Genomic DNA, 14,969 nt, shown 5'->3' on the forward strand with positions numbered 1-14,969 from the left:
CAAATACACAAAATAAATTGCATGAATTCGAGGAGTTTTGTGTTTGAAATTGAAAAAAAACAACTACCACCAAATCCTCCCTCGCAGGTCAATTTGACCCCCTTAGGAATGAATGGAATGCTTCAGTACACATAGAAAAACCTAAAAATGCTCAATTCAAACAAAACCTGCTAAAACTTTACCAAAAATTATTTTATAATGTCTACATGTGTATCTGAATGCACACTGATGTGAGGAATGTGCTTAAAGGTGCTCTAAGCGATGTTGGGTGATGTCACTTCTTGTTGACGTTCGAAGTATTGTCAAACAAAACGGAGGCTAGCAGGACCCTCCCCCCTCCTCATCCGCGCACTAACCCCCCAAATCCTTCTTGTCGGTTATTGGCTGGAACAGTTTGTTATGTTTCGTGGTGCGGGTTAGCCCAGTTTGTTTTTGTTGCCGTTTGTGGAGCCTGGGGTGTCTGTAGAGACCGTGTTTTTACAGTGTGTTCAGGGGACAGGCAGCTAGCGGATGGTGAGGAGGTGTTTGCTGTATGTGACAAAAAAATGTTTGGCCTAAAAAATGCGTGACATCACTTAGAGCACCTTTAAATTACAATTTATTTATTATTTATTGATCAAATCAACTCATTTAAAGGTAAATAAAGCAAAATTAAAAAATTGCATTCAAAAATACATTTTTTTTTATAAAAATGTAATAAAAATAAGCTTTCTGGACAAAAATTAAAAGGTACACTGTTATCATCAATATACAAATGCATGTTCATTTTCTGACATACTCCACATACTTCAGTCTACCGACAACAGGACAAATGGAAGAGTGAACGAGTGTTCACTTTGACGCGTCCAGTTGAAAAACAGATCGTTTGTGTTTCTGTATAGACTTCAAAAGGATTCCAGTGTCGAAAACAAGTGTATGGTATATTTTAAAGCCATCCCGGATCGTATTTGAGGATTTTATGTTTGTTCGGAGCATTTTGTTTTTATAAACGAGGCACAGTGTAATGGAGAGTTCGCAAAGAGACTTTTGTTGAAAGATGAGCAGCTGCATCACAACCACAACTGAATGATTTCATAATGCTTTGTCAGTAAATTAAGGTGTTTTGATAACTTTATAAATACAAACCATACTTTTAAGACCAATGCCACAACTTGAAAATGTTTTTAAAATCATTTTTGGGGAGTTTTGTATAGTGGAGAAAGAGATAAGACTTTCAGCATTGCTCACAATATGAGGAGTGTGTGCGCCAGCCATTGCACCATGGCACCGAACAAGGTTTTACCACTTGAATCATCCAATTCACCGCCTCTGTTGCTTTTGTTAGGCAGGAGGCTAACGCACCATCGCAAATGAGCTCTGAAAACTATTTCATGCCCATCAACATATAAATCATTCACTAAAAAAACCAAGATGAACACACAGTCCTCCGTTTAGTCATCAAAGAGAACACAGAGAAAAATGTGGTAAACTACAAATGCATTAAAATAAGAGGGAAGGCTGTTAAAACAAGCCTTAGTCTACATGGCAGGTCTAGCGGGCTAAATATAGCCTTCTGGGTTATCTGCTTTCTGCAAGCACCGAATTGCTGTTCCCTCTCATTATTTACATGTCTGTGCTTGCGATCTTTGTTTCTCTCTTCATTCCATCCTCCTCTCTTTCTGGCTCTCACATATCACCCGTCCATCTCCCTATCACTTTTTCATCTCCCCAACCCCTATCGTCATCCCGCTGACGTGTCCTCAGGTTAACCAAACACCCCCTAACATCGAATCAAACGCAATCTCTCTTTTAAATACAGGGCTCTTATGCAGTATTTACTGGAGCGTACGACAGATCTGACGATATGAGGGTTGAACAAGCTCACCATGATATAGTGTCGCTGCATCTCTGTCTTCTCGCTGGCCAACTTCTCACACTCCAGCTTGAGACTGTGAAAAACACGGAAGAAAAATATGAATGAAAAACTATATAAAGAAATATATATATAAATTGTGCAATTTTTAAGTTAATTTAATAATAAGGACTTAATTTAACATGCTAAATCTGACATCACGCTGACTTCCCTGAAAGAGCCGTTCACATGCTGACACAATGCAGATAGTTGACTTAATCAGAATAATCCAGTTTACTTCACTTAAATGAATCAGAATGAACCAATTCAATTAAAAGTATCAGAACAAACCAATTCATTTAACTGAATCAAGACAAACCAGTTCACTTAACGGAATAAAAACAATATGATTCAATTAAATGAATCAGAATGATTCACCTCACTTAAATGAATCAGAATGACCCAATTCACTTAAAAGAATTAGAACAAAGCAACTCATTTAAATAAACAAGAATGAACCAATTCACTTAAATGAATCAGAATAAACCAATTCATTTAAAGAAATCAAAACAACCTGGTTCACTTAATTTAATCAAAATAATCCAGTTTACTTAAATAAATCAGAAACAAACCAATTAATTTAAATAAACAAGAATAAATTCAATTTACTTGCAAGAATCAAAACAAAAATGACAGAAAATGGTCAAAGTGTAGTCAAAAATGGCAGAAATTTATCTTTTTATTTCAATGAAATTAATGTACTATATTTTAGTTTGATAACGTTTTTTATTTAATATTTTTAGGGGATTTTATGGTACTAAATTATATTTACAAATACAACTATATATAAAAAGACGACACTTGACAGATTATTGCTGAAGTGAAAATTTTTTTAAAAAGTGAACTAAAAAAGTTACAGAACTTTATATTTATTGTTATGAAAAATGTGAAAAATACTATTTTAAATTTTTAAATGAAATATACATTTTCAAAAACATGTTTACTCTAAAACTGTGAGAAAGATATAAGCCATAAATCTAAACAAGCTGCGTTCAAAACTTGAGCCTGAAATCTCAAAAAATTAGCTTTCAGTAAGATTTTGTTTGGCTGCAGTCCCAAAAGTTCTCCAATTAATTTCCAACGCGGTCATTTTTGACAGCGAGGGGCACAAGTATGACCATTTTTTTTCCAGGAACATTAAACCTGTTTGAATCATGTTTTTTGTGTTCACTTAGCAAGTGCTAAAACCTATACCAAGTTTCGTACAATTCCGATGAAGAAAAAAATTAAATAAAACATTTTTAAAAAACATAATAATAATTTGTTGACTTTTTCGCTCACTGCACCAGAGGTTAAATTATTCAGAACAAACAAATTCACTTAAAGGAATCAGAACAAACCAATTCTCTCAAAGTGAAAAATAATTAATCAATTCACTGAAATCAATCAGAACAAACCAATTCATTCAAAGGATTCAGAACAAATTGATTCACTTAAGAAATCAACACAAATGAATACACTTCAACGAATCGGACTTCTCTCATGCTACTGACAAAGGTCAGATCATCAAAGCTTTAATTATTATTTCAGTTTGCTCAGCTGTAACAATGTAATATAAAACCACTAATTCTTGGGAAAAGTAGCTTGTTTGAAAAGCCAGAGTGAAAATGTGGTTAGTACCATCACCACTTTTAGTCAGTTACTCTCCAACACGGGAGTGAATGCACATTTCAGTGAATAACACATGAGAATGTTGATGTCATACTGCTGTGTACAATAAAGTAGCATTAACTCAACACGTCCAGCAGTTATCAGCCTGTGGAAGAGATAAATCAGCTCGTACGATCTCACCTGTGATACTGAGCCTGAAGGAACTGGAACTCCTCTTTAATGCGGTCCAGAGTCTCCAGCACCGTGAACTTAAATGACTGTCCGGGCTGCAGAGGAACCTAAGGAGAGCGAGAAAGAGATGGCTTAATAATCAGTAAACAGACATCACTCTGTGCTGGGAGATTGGACTGGGAAAATTCATTTATCAAAAGTGACTCATTGAAATACAAATGAAAATGTGCTCCCACCACATTATCTTTGACCTTGGCCTCACTACAAACACTTCATGCATTTTTAGTAAGAGAGGAAGGAATTTTTGATAACAGCAGCACTTCTATGGGGTCGTGTTAATCCTCATTCTGCAAAGCACTCACAAGATTTAACCCAAACTCTTGGTAGCCACGAATAAGCCTCCCAATCTCAAGAGCAAATGATTAATCTTAGATAAGCAGCTACGAGTATTGCATGGAAATTGTACCGTGAGATATTCAGAATTCAATTTGTCCATCCAAAAATTCTATACAAACCCAGCATGTTGATTTCTACTAATAATAACAGAAAATCTATTTCTTTACTAAACCAGAAACTATAACGGTAATGCAGACAGTTCACTAAAATGAATCTGAATTCTGAACGAACCAATTATTTTGACATGGGCATGAATCAGATCATGAACCAGTGTAGTCCGATTGCTGGACAATGAATCTTATGAGTCACCTCTTCGTAGTGGATCAAAAACATAGTGGAGTCTAATTCCAGAAAGAATGACTCCTGTGGTTGGTTCTTTTTATTGAATCAAAAACAAACCACTCAACCCAAACTAATGACTCTTAAGAGTTCATTCTTTTAAGTGAACCAAAAGAGCATCTGCATCTTAAAAGTCTACTGATCTACTACATAGAAGTCGAATACAGTATGTGAAAACTAGTACGTCTGAATTAGCAGCATTCGTAAAACAGTAAAGTACCCAGATGATTTAAAACTTCCAGTGAGAATCTGAAGTGTACATCCGATGGACACTTAACTATCCCATGAGGCCACGGGAGAGGAGTTGTGAATGGCAGAGAAGCAATTCAACTGACGCAGTTGGTCACATGACAATGGTAACATCACGGATGTAGTATACGTCCGAATTTCACTCATACTACGCAGAACGTACTTTTTAATAGTCGCAAAGTTCTTTTTAAAATGCAGTAGCTACTTAGAGAGTGTGTGATTATGGACGCAGCTAAAGAGTTTAGACTAGTTTGATTCCTGCATGAATGATTCTTCTGAGCAGGTATTTTTAGTGAATCAAAAAGACTAAAGAATCAATTGGAGATATTACTAAAATAAGTGTACTACTCTGAATCGTTTAACACCTTACCATGTTTACCACATCCACACATTTTTCCCTCTGAAAACATTGCATGTGGGCTCATCTATAAGCAAGACCTACATGCTTTAATCTGATCCTACTTCTCCTCCTCATTAAGACCTGAGTCCTTTCCTTTGCTATTTTTAAACACGTTTGCCATTCTGTCAGCTGCTTCCTAAAATGGCCGCCTTTGTCCTGCACTCCTCCGGGCTTCCAGTTCTCTCTCTGAAGCTCGCTGTCCGGTGAGTGGCTGAAGATTGGCGGTTTCAGTAGGAGCTTAATTAGTCTAGACAAGCGAAATTCAATTAAATTTCAATTAGACTAACGGTGGAGGTCAGACACTCAGTGAGCTTTCGAGTAATTAAGCTGCAGGAGAACAGCTGACTGGATGAGTTCAGTACACACACCCCATAGTGTTTGTGTGTGGATAGAGGGAGGGGGGCGTCATCATATCCCTACTGACCCTCATTCATTCAAACGTGTGTGTGTGTGTGTGTGTAGTAACTTTCCTGAACGACACACCATAACACAAGAACCAGGAATTAAATATTACTAGAACGTTTAGAGGAAGTGTCTCATTTAAATTACTGTGACAATTGAATAATTTCACGAAAAATATAATTTTTTTACATTTTCTGAAGGAAATGTGTAGTTTCTGAGCAGAACCAGCTTCCACAATGCTAGTGTTGTGAATGGTTGCTAAGCATTTGCTAGGGTGTTGTGCTGTATTGCCACAGGTTTTCCCATGGAATTGGGCTACTTTTACACTGTCGTCGCAGGTTTTTTTTTTTTAGTCCACGGGTTGAATCGACAGTGTCACTACACGGTTGCCAGGCTGTTGCTATGCAGTTGCTAGGATCTTGTAATGCACTTGCTATGATGTTGTGGCTGGTTGCCGGGGTGTTGCTATGCGATTGATAGTGTGTTGTGGGCGGTTTCAAGAGAGTTGCTATGTAGTTGTCAGTGTGGTGCTATGCAGTTGCCAGGGTATCATTATACAGTTGCTAGAAACTTCCTATGCAGTTGCCATGTTGTGAGTGGTAGCCTCGGCATTGACAGCAGTTGCTAGAGTTTTGCTCAAATGTTGTGGGTGGTTGCTAGAACGTTACTATGTCAGAGAATTTTTATGCGATTGCCATACTGTGAGTGGTAGCCTGGGCATTGACTGCAGTTGCTAGGGTGTTGCTATGTGGTTGCTCAGATGTCGTGAATGATGGCCAGGGTGTTGCTATGCCATTGCTAGGGTGTTGTGGGTGGTTGCCAGAGCGTTGTTATGCAGATGCCAGGGTGGTGGTGTGGTTGCTGGGGTGTTGCTGCACATTTGCTGTACAGTTGACATGTGGTTACTAGAATGCTATGGGTGATTACCAGGGTGTTGTTATTCAGTTGCTCAGATGTTGTGGGTGGTTGCTAGAGCATTGCTAATGCATTTTTCGGAATCATGATAAGTGGTTAACAGGGTGTTGCTATGCAGTTGTTAGGGTATTCTGGGTGGTTGTTAGGTGGTTACCTACTGGCCCGAGAAAAAACTTGTCCTATCAGGTCTGATGGTCAAATGGTGCAGAGTGATTTACATCAAAATGATAATGCTGAATATTTTATGAGCAATAGCAATTAGCACTGCAAATAACTAAAAAAACAAAGCATCTTTCTTTGCTTTTAGTTATTATAAAAATAGATTAGTTTGGACAATTACATTGGAGGGATTCATAAAATACAGTACAGACATACGTGCAAAACTTGCATATAAAAAAAGAGTGTCTGTTTAGACACAACAGTGCGTGTCAGACAGAAGGAGGGGGGATCCTGAAATCCAAAACTGATCCAGTTAATCTGGACGGAGGGGGACAAGGCAGACAGCAAGCCATGTGGGACAGCAGCTAGTCAATCACAATTTAGACGAGCTGTAGCAGGCAAGCCTAGAATTACTGGAGATTATCTTCTGAGGGAGGTCAAAGGGGGAGAGAGAGATGAGCAGATCCCATGACAATGGTGGGAAATGAAATCTCTCCCAATCGCCCACTCTGATCATCTCATATATCACTTCTCGAGTTGCTATTTTGGATTCAATGTCTTAAATCGGCTTGGAGGAGACGACGCGTCGAAAGAGGAACGGCCGAGACAAATACGGAGCAGTTTTCAGCTCGCATCCTCGCAGACAGGCTGGGATGGAGACATCCATGAAATAATCATCCGCTAGTGAAATATTTAGTGCGAAAAGGCGCACGAATAGATGAGGATCACCAGAGAGTGGGAGGAAGAGAAGTGTCAGTGTGATCTCGGGGGGATCTGGGTGAATGTGTGAGTGCGTGTGTGTGTGATCTCGCACTCTAAAAACTCGCCTTTCTTTCCTGCCCAGTCCTGCAAGACCTTGTCTCCACAAACCGACTACAATTCCCGGGATACAATCATTTCGAGGTGCTTGAGTTCAGCAGGTGCACCTCAAACCGGCTCATTAAACGACTTTCCACTTCCACTTTTGCTCATCATATCTGAAGCTTTCACCTGATCTTAAACCCCATTGAATGCTGGACATTGGGTGGCTGCTCAGGACTATATCTTGCCGACTCACAGAAAATGCGGCTCTGGAGTGGCTCGCTTTGTGAGGCAGAGTAAAAGCCATCGCTGTCCAATACTGGATTAGGAACCGTGGATTGGCAGGCAGAGAAAAGAGCTTTTATACTTTACAGAGTAAAATCGGGAATGGATTGAGCTGAAAAGAAAGAAAGAAAGAAAGAAAGAAAGAAGTCTGTATATTTGTGTTTCTGACCAACACGAAAGAGAGACAATAAAAGAGTGTGAAGATATGAAACCTAGATTAACATCCAAATGTGGACAGAATAAAAACATTTATTAAAACAATATGGCAGTGAGTAAAAATGAGCAAACCAGCTCAAACTATCAGCTCATTAAATGAGCATATGTGAATTTTGTGGCCATGGAATTTGGCCACATTTTTCACTTGGCCATCACATCAGTGCAACAGAAAGATGGCATTCACTCTCACACATACACACACACACACACACACACACACACACACACACACCTGGTGCAAATTCAAACTTATAAAGCTATAAAGTCATGATAAAGGTTTGGGAAGTGAGGAAACATTTTTCAGGTGCCATATTTTTTACCAGAACAAACTTACATTTTAGTTTGATTACGAAAAATATTTTTTTCCAAACGGTGCATTTTTTAGTAAATCAAAAACACTTTGACAAGTGTAATTTAATTCTCAATTTGAATACCGAACTAATTACTCTTAAAAATGTGATTGTTTTTAGTGAATCAAAAAGTGAATTTAGTGATTTCCAAACAAATGACTCTTATAAGCCGGTTTGTTTTAGAAAATCTAGTCTAATTTCCGAACAAATGAATATGAACTTGAGCCTATTCTTTATAATGAATTAAAAACATGCAGAGCGAGCAATGTAGTCTGATTCCCAAACAAATGCTAGCCAAGATTTTTTTAGGGTGAATCACAAGACCTTTTGTATAGTCTGATTCTTAAACAATGAATCTTACGAGGCGGCTTTTTAACGAATCCAAAATATACGGCACAATAAGTGTAGTCTGATTACCAAATTAATTAATCTTATTAACCGGTTCTTTTAAGAGAATCACATTTCTGAATGAGCAGTTACTGGCTTATTCCAGCTCGCTCACTAAACCGCTTTTATCATATCTGAAACTAAATGAGCCAAGTTGATGAACCAAGGACTGTTGAATTTTCTCTTTATGCCATCTTCACCATTAGATCATGAGCTCAGTAACCATGTAAATGTTCTCATCCTGATACAAAACACAAGCACCTGCCAAGAAAGAGCCATAAATCCACACATTGCAGACACAGGTACTGTTAGCGAGAGCGCAAACTCGCCTCATGTGCTACGTGCGCTAACACACTCATATTACAGCCTCTTAATTGTATCGGGTTCTGGTTGTGTCAAACATATCCACAGACCTCCTGTACAGACAGTTCATGTTTCTTACACCTCACACATGACATCAATGGACTTCTCACCCTTAAATTTTGACTGAATACCAGCATTGCCTCTAGATTCTCAATATTCAGGCCTAAAAACATGCAAAGTGCGTTCTGTAACAGTCAGAAACTGAAGGTGTGGCTGCAGCGGATTATGAGCTTTCCCTGCCCAGCTTTTTTTATTGTTATTGTTTTTGGCTCAGAAGGCACGGAGCACAGTAAACCTCCTCTCATTCCACCTTCCAATCCCCCTGCTTCAGATAACACTAACCACAAAAATCCAGTGGAACCAATTACCAGTCCTCCCGATGCAGTCTGCCTTGCAAATCAGGCTTAACCCTTTCAACAGGCAGGTATGTGCAGACTCCGACACATGCAAACACACTCATTTCACACTGATAGTCTCCATCTGATTTGCACTGCATGGTGTTGAACGGTTAAACAAAACCACTGATGGATCTACCTCTGACTAGTACAACTTTGAAGTGTGCTAAAGGTGTGGTTACCAGGGCGTTGCTATGTGGATGCTAATAAGTTAGCTAACTGCTAACTGGTTTTTAGTGGTTTTTCTAGGGTGTTTTGGTTGGTTGGTCCAAGTTGAAATGAGTATACTCTTAGAAACAAAGGTTCCAAAAGAGAGTTTTAGCCATAGAAGAACCATTTTGGGTTCCCCGAAGCATATTTCAGCGAACAGTTCTTAAAAGAACCATCTTTTTTCTTGCGTGAAGAACACTATAATACTCTAAAGACCTTTTCCACTATAAATAACCTTTTGTCCAATGAAAAGTTTCTATGGAATTTCATAAACCCCCCCATTTTTAAGTGTAAGTATGAGCAAAAGTAACAGTGATGCTTGGCTTAACTGGAACCACTAATAAAAATAAAAAAAAGCATGTGTCTCTGTGTTTTCTGAAAACAGAATACTCACACACATGGACTTGATTTCATAAAAGTTAGAGACCAAGAAAAGGTGTGAGCACAAAAGGCAATGTTTATGCATGGTTACACACACAGACCTTTCTCACACCTTTTAAACTGGTGTAGGTCATGTTTCACAGGTCATAAGGGTAAAAATAAAACCTCGCTGAAGATTTCACTGGTCCTTTGGAGTTTGTTCCCTGTATCATTATAAAACACATTCGACCACTCTGGCTAGGACATTTTTGTATGTTTTTTAAAGGAATGTAATGGGTAAAAATACAAACTGTATAATAAGAATTTGGGTCACATTTTTGTAAAATCTTCTGCCAATGTTGTACTTACAGCTGAATCTCTAAAAGAAATGTTCAGGTCATATTTCTTAGGCAAAATAAAATTGTCATAGAAAAAAAAAATTCTTAGGCAAAATAAAATGCTTTTAAAGTTTATCTTGTATCTTTAGTTTCTAAAACTACAACAAAATATGTATGAAGTCTCATGAAGAAATACCCGTGTCAACTCGAAAATAAAATTGAAATAAAAAAAATAAAAATGATCCTAAAATGTTTTTTTCACTTATGATTTTAAGGTGAAATATGAACCTTTCTGGACATTTCTTGACAGATTTTGTGAGATTCATCCTTACAACGTAGGTCTATGGGGCAAATATACAACAACAGACACTAAATCAGTCTCAAGGGACCTTTCCATCATTACTAAAGACATCTGATGGCTTCTCTGCTGAGGTCTAAAAAAGGTGAGGGAGAGGTGAAATGGACTTTGTTTTTAATCTAAATCTAGATTATCTTTTCTTCTGATAGAAAAGAAGAAACGGTTAAATGTCTATCATTCATCCCTTGAACTTCACCCTTACAATGTAAGTAAGTCTATGTGGGAAATGTACAACATACACACTAAATCAGTCAAGGGACCTTTCATTCATTCATAAACACAACTGATGCCTTGTTCTTTCATGTATTACAAGTTTAGGCTTGTGCGCTGAACCACCCTTAAAACAGGCTGCGATGCACGGTAGATTCTTTAGATTCTTGAAACATCAATATACCAAAGACAGATAACAAATAAACTTCCCACAGTGAGCCCTATCCAACCCCACCCACATACACACCTAAACCACTCTACATTTGCCCAAATGCACTGGGATCATCTATTAGAGGGGGCGTTGAGAAAGGGTTATTACACAAACTAATAAAGACACACATTGTGTTTGATTCCTCCCACACAACTTTCTATCAACTGGCTCTTGAGGACACCTGGGTGAAGCTGAATATGCGTATGTGCGGCTGAGAGGCTAAAGAGATGTCTCTCTTACATCCAGTCGCTTCATCTGTCCCATTTGTTCAGGATGTGGGAGAACGAGAGAGCGTAGCACTTACCGGGTGTCTACCCTGTGGGTACATGTTCACCAGAGGGATGCCGGTTTGACGGCCAACGCGCTGACCCTCCGAACTCCTGTGTCCCCCTCCACCAGGGGACAGATCCCCGGATCGAGCTCGGGAACCCGGCTCTGTCCTTTCTGAACCGCTGAAGCTGTCAGCACATCTGACGAAGGGTCCTCCTAAAACAGATCCCCTTACTCACACTTTAGACTGGATTTCCCCCCAGAATTCCCTGTTGTCCCACTCCGTTACTGTCCGGCTCTCAGTCCCCACAGATCAGTGAGAAGCAGGGAATTCAGAAGAATCAAGTCCAGCTGTCTTGTCCTTCTGCAAATGTCCCCAATAAGCAACAAAAACAAACGCGTATCTCCATTCGAGTGTTCCAATCTTGTAACAGTATCTCTAAACTACAGGGCTTCTTTGCTGAGGTCTAAAAAGGCAAAGGAGAAAAAGGAACGGGCTTTGTTTTTAATCTAAATCTGGAGAGGAAAAAAAACACAGGAAAGCAGGAAAGAACAGCAGGTCACTGGAAGATCCAGCAGGCTTTTCAGCAGTGAGCCCTAGACTGTAATATATTGTGCCTGTTGGCTTCAACACAAACACGACAGCCTGCTCAAGCTGCACTTAAGGTGGACCAGGCGAGATAGATAAAGGATAGCTAGATGGAGAGATAGAGACAGAAATGGATACCAGTACATGCACACAAACAAATATACATGATCCTTTCTTTGAACAGCCAAAAGATTCATATCATCATACAGATAGAGCAAACAAAAATTAGATATCTCAGTTGTGTTTCCTAGATTAAATGAAGGGCAAATGCAAATTGAAACCTGCTTAATGAGTGTACTGCTTATATTTCTCGACTGAAAAAACAACACTTACCAGTTATCACTCATGTGTCTTTTCTAAAGCAGATCTCAATGTCTCAAACTGTGCTCAGATTCGCCAAATCTGCAATAAAAAGAGATTTCAATATGCACTCAACTATCATCATCATCATCATCATCATCAAATTATTCAAATGTTTATTCCTTATATGCATTTGTACTGGGTATCAGAAGAAATATATCAGAGACAAAATTCATACTTCAGTGAAGTATGACTAAGATCTCAAATCAGTCTCCTGAGAATCGAAAGAGCAACCTCTGAGCAATGAGGTTTGCCTCAAGGGAAGAAACAAATCAAGGGATGTGAAAGAAAGAGAATGAGAGAGATTAGGAATGATTCAATTTGCCAGCAATTCCCCTGAAAGCACTGTGTCCAACCTCATATTTGCACATACAGAGGAGCATTTCTCTGCCCTTTGTGAAATAAACTTGCAAATTTAGTTGTGATTGCAATACTCATGTCCTTGAAATATCCAGAATATTATGTTCACTTCGTTTGTTAGTGTGACACATCAGCAAATTTCAGTCATCCCTACCATGTTCTCATGCCTTCATCATTGTTCTCCTCTGTCATATTAGCGTGATCTCAGAGGTGTCTCTTGTTAGTCATCCCTCTGTCTGCGACACCTCTCAGGTCAGGTATTGCCCTAATCGCCGTTATCTAATTGTGCGGATTACACATTTATTCACACGACTCTCTCCCTTCAACCTGTTACTTGTGAAGCTGGCTGAGAACAGACAGACTTCATGGAAATGACCATCTTGACAATAATCCCTAAACTGGTTGGGCTTTTGCATCCTGTAAGGGTTCAGCAGGTTTAAAATAAGATAAAAAGGACAATTAGGGAAAGAAGAACTGGATCAGAAGAATGTTTCAGAATTGCTGCATTTACAACTTATTCTGACATTTTTTGTCCTATATCTGACATATTTTGTCCTATCTATCTATCTAATCAATAAACATGGTATAAATTGGCTTGTCATTCAGAAATGTACCTGTATGAAAACAATTTACCACAATTAATCAAGTTAAGCATCTGATTCACATGATTCGAATCATCACCAGTGACAATTCGTTCTCAAATAAATCAAAGTTCCATGCATTTAATTTCCTAATAAATCATTTGTAACAATATTGCAAACAAGACATATTTTATAAGTCGTATTTGTAGAAACTTATAAAAGCTTATAAAAGATAAAGAGGCTGCTGAATATAATTTGTCGAGTGTCCTGACAGCTTTCTTGACCAAACTTCGCTCTTATGTTTACCTAAATAAAAGCGGGGAAAATGACGGAAATACGCATAGCAATATCCCAAGTCCCGTTGTATTTTATTTACTCTACTTATTTATTCGTGTTTTAGATATAAATCAAGTTATTTAAATTTTAAAAGAGTAAATTACATGAGATAAATCACATCCCTCACCTTTTTCCGGACCACCTTAAAACTTAGAGGCTGTGGAGCACTCTCCAATGGTTCTCTGATTGGCTGTAGCGACTCATCAATCTAACCAATCAAACCTTCGGGGACCCACGTTGGTGCTTGACATCAGCGATTAAAACTGACCAATTGCTGCGTTCGCGACCACTGATTGGCTGCGGCCGTGTGCAGCCCAGTCTACAGGGATTGTGGGCATTGAAGTTCCGATTATTCCGCGCTCCCGCCTCCAGCTGCCAATCACGCCGCATAAATGATCACCTATGACTGCTAATGACAAATGAGCAACGTGTAGCATCTAGTAATGACTGCCTTGAACAATTAAGCGAAATAACAAATAAACACTCTCTTTATTCGGTGAGTCATAGTGGCTCTATGATAACATTGTAAATTAATGAGCAGATTGTTTATTAAACTGATGAAAATTCTGTCATCATTGTTCTTCTTCTGCCGTGCTGTTCCAAAACCTTTTTTCTTCTTCTGTGGAACACAAAGGGATTATTATACCATTTCATCTTTACCATGGTACCACATCTATTTTTGTTAGGCTACATAAAATTCACTGTACTAACAATGTTTGTAAAACAAAATTTAAAGCAATATACTAGCATTGTGACAGTGAGATGTGTGCATATGTAGGCCTACGGAGTGCACACACGCACACAATGAAAGAAAAGAGAGACGACCTTTGTCAGTGAGTATCGATTGCTGTGATAGATGGGGTCTATTCTTTAACTGAACTAAACTGGGATTGCTAGCGAGCGCATCAGTGTGGCCCGGCCTCCCATCTCTCCAGTAATTAACTTAAGGCTTCACCTGTTGTGGCAGCTTGATTCGGAGTAGCGTCTCGCGCCATCAAACACCACACAGTCTTTCCTCAGTCATCTGCCTGTAAGCGTGTCATGAACTACAGATCTTTATGTAAAGATGCTGCTTTTCTTTATTTTTTCACACTCTCTGCTTTGGTAATGTAGCCTACATATCATTCTACAACATACAGACAGACCTTTAGCAAACATATGGGTATGCCAATAATAGTCCTAGGTTGAGACCAGTGTTGTGCCGAATTCTTACCCCCGCCAGATTATTACCCCCTATGTCCTCATGGGTAGGTTTAGGATTAGGTGTGGGGGTGGGGGTGGAGTCAGGATTAGGGGGTGGGGTTAGGATTAGGTCATTTCAAACAATAATTTGGCAGGGAGTCGAATTTCGATCAGGGCCGTCTCAAGCATGGGGCGGGGCCTTGTGTGAGGTAGCAGAAGCGGGTCCCCCTCTGTCCGATAGTGTTCCCGGGGATGGGTACCCTTCACGGCCGTG

At 39.0% G+C, this 14,969-nt stretch overlaps 2 protein-coding genes across 5 annotated transcripts in view; one reads left to right on the plus strand and one right to left on the minus strand.

The window, feature by feature from the left end:
* tle2b (TLE family member 2, transcriptional corepressor b) overlaps positions 1-11,891 on the minus strand; it is a 47,367-nt gene extending 35,476 nt beyond the window's left edge. For 2 of the 4 annotated variants that reach the window (XM_077226619.1, XM_077226618.1), the window contains exons 1-3: positions 11,322-11,891; positions 3,683-3,780; positions 1,865-1,928 (exon numbers count right to left, since the gene is read on the minus strand). In XM_077226619.1, coding sequence (XP_077082734.1) covers positions 1,865-1,928; positions 3,683-3,780; positions 11,322-11,345 — 186 coding nt within the window. In that variant the 5' untranslated portion in view covers positions 11,346-11,891. The remainder of the gene's footprint in view (positions 1-1,864; positions 1,929-3,682; positions 3,781-11,321) is intronic. The other 2 variants (XM_077226617.1, XM_077226616.1) reach the window with 1 other exon arrangement.
* Positions 1-14,969, plus strand: part of LOC143736071 (uncharacterized) — a 795,401-nt gene that overhangs the window by 555,986 nt on the left and 224,446 nt on the right. The gene's annotated exons all lie outside the window — the stretch shown is intronic.

Source organism: Siphateles boraxobius, unplaced genomic scaffold, assembly GCF_051911475.1.
Source record: "Siphateles boraxobius isolate OS27281-9 unplaced genomic scaffold, OSU_SipBor_1 13, whole genome shotgun sequence".
Classification (NCBI taxonomy): Eukaryota; Metazoa; Chordata; class Actinopteri; order Cypriniformes; family Leuciscidae; genus Siphateles; species Siphateles boraxobius.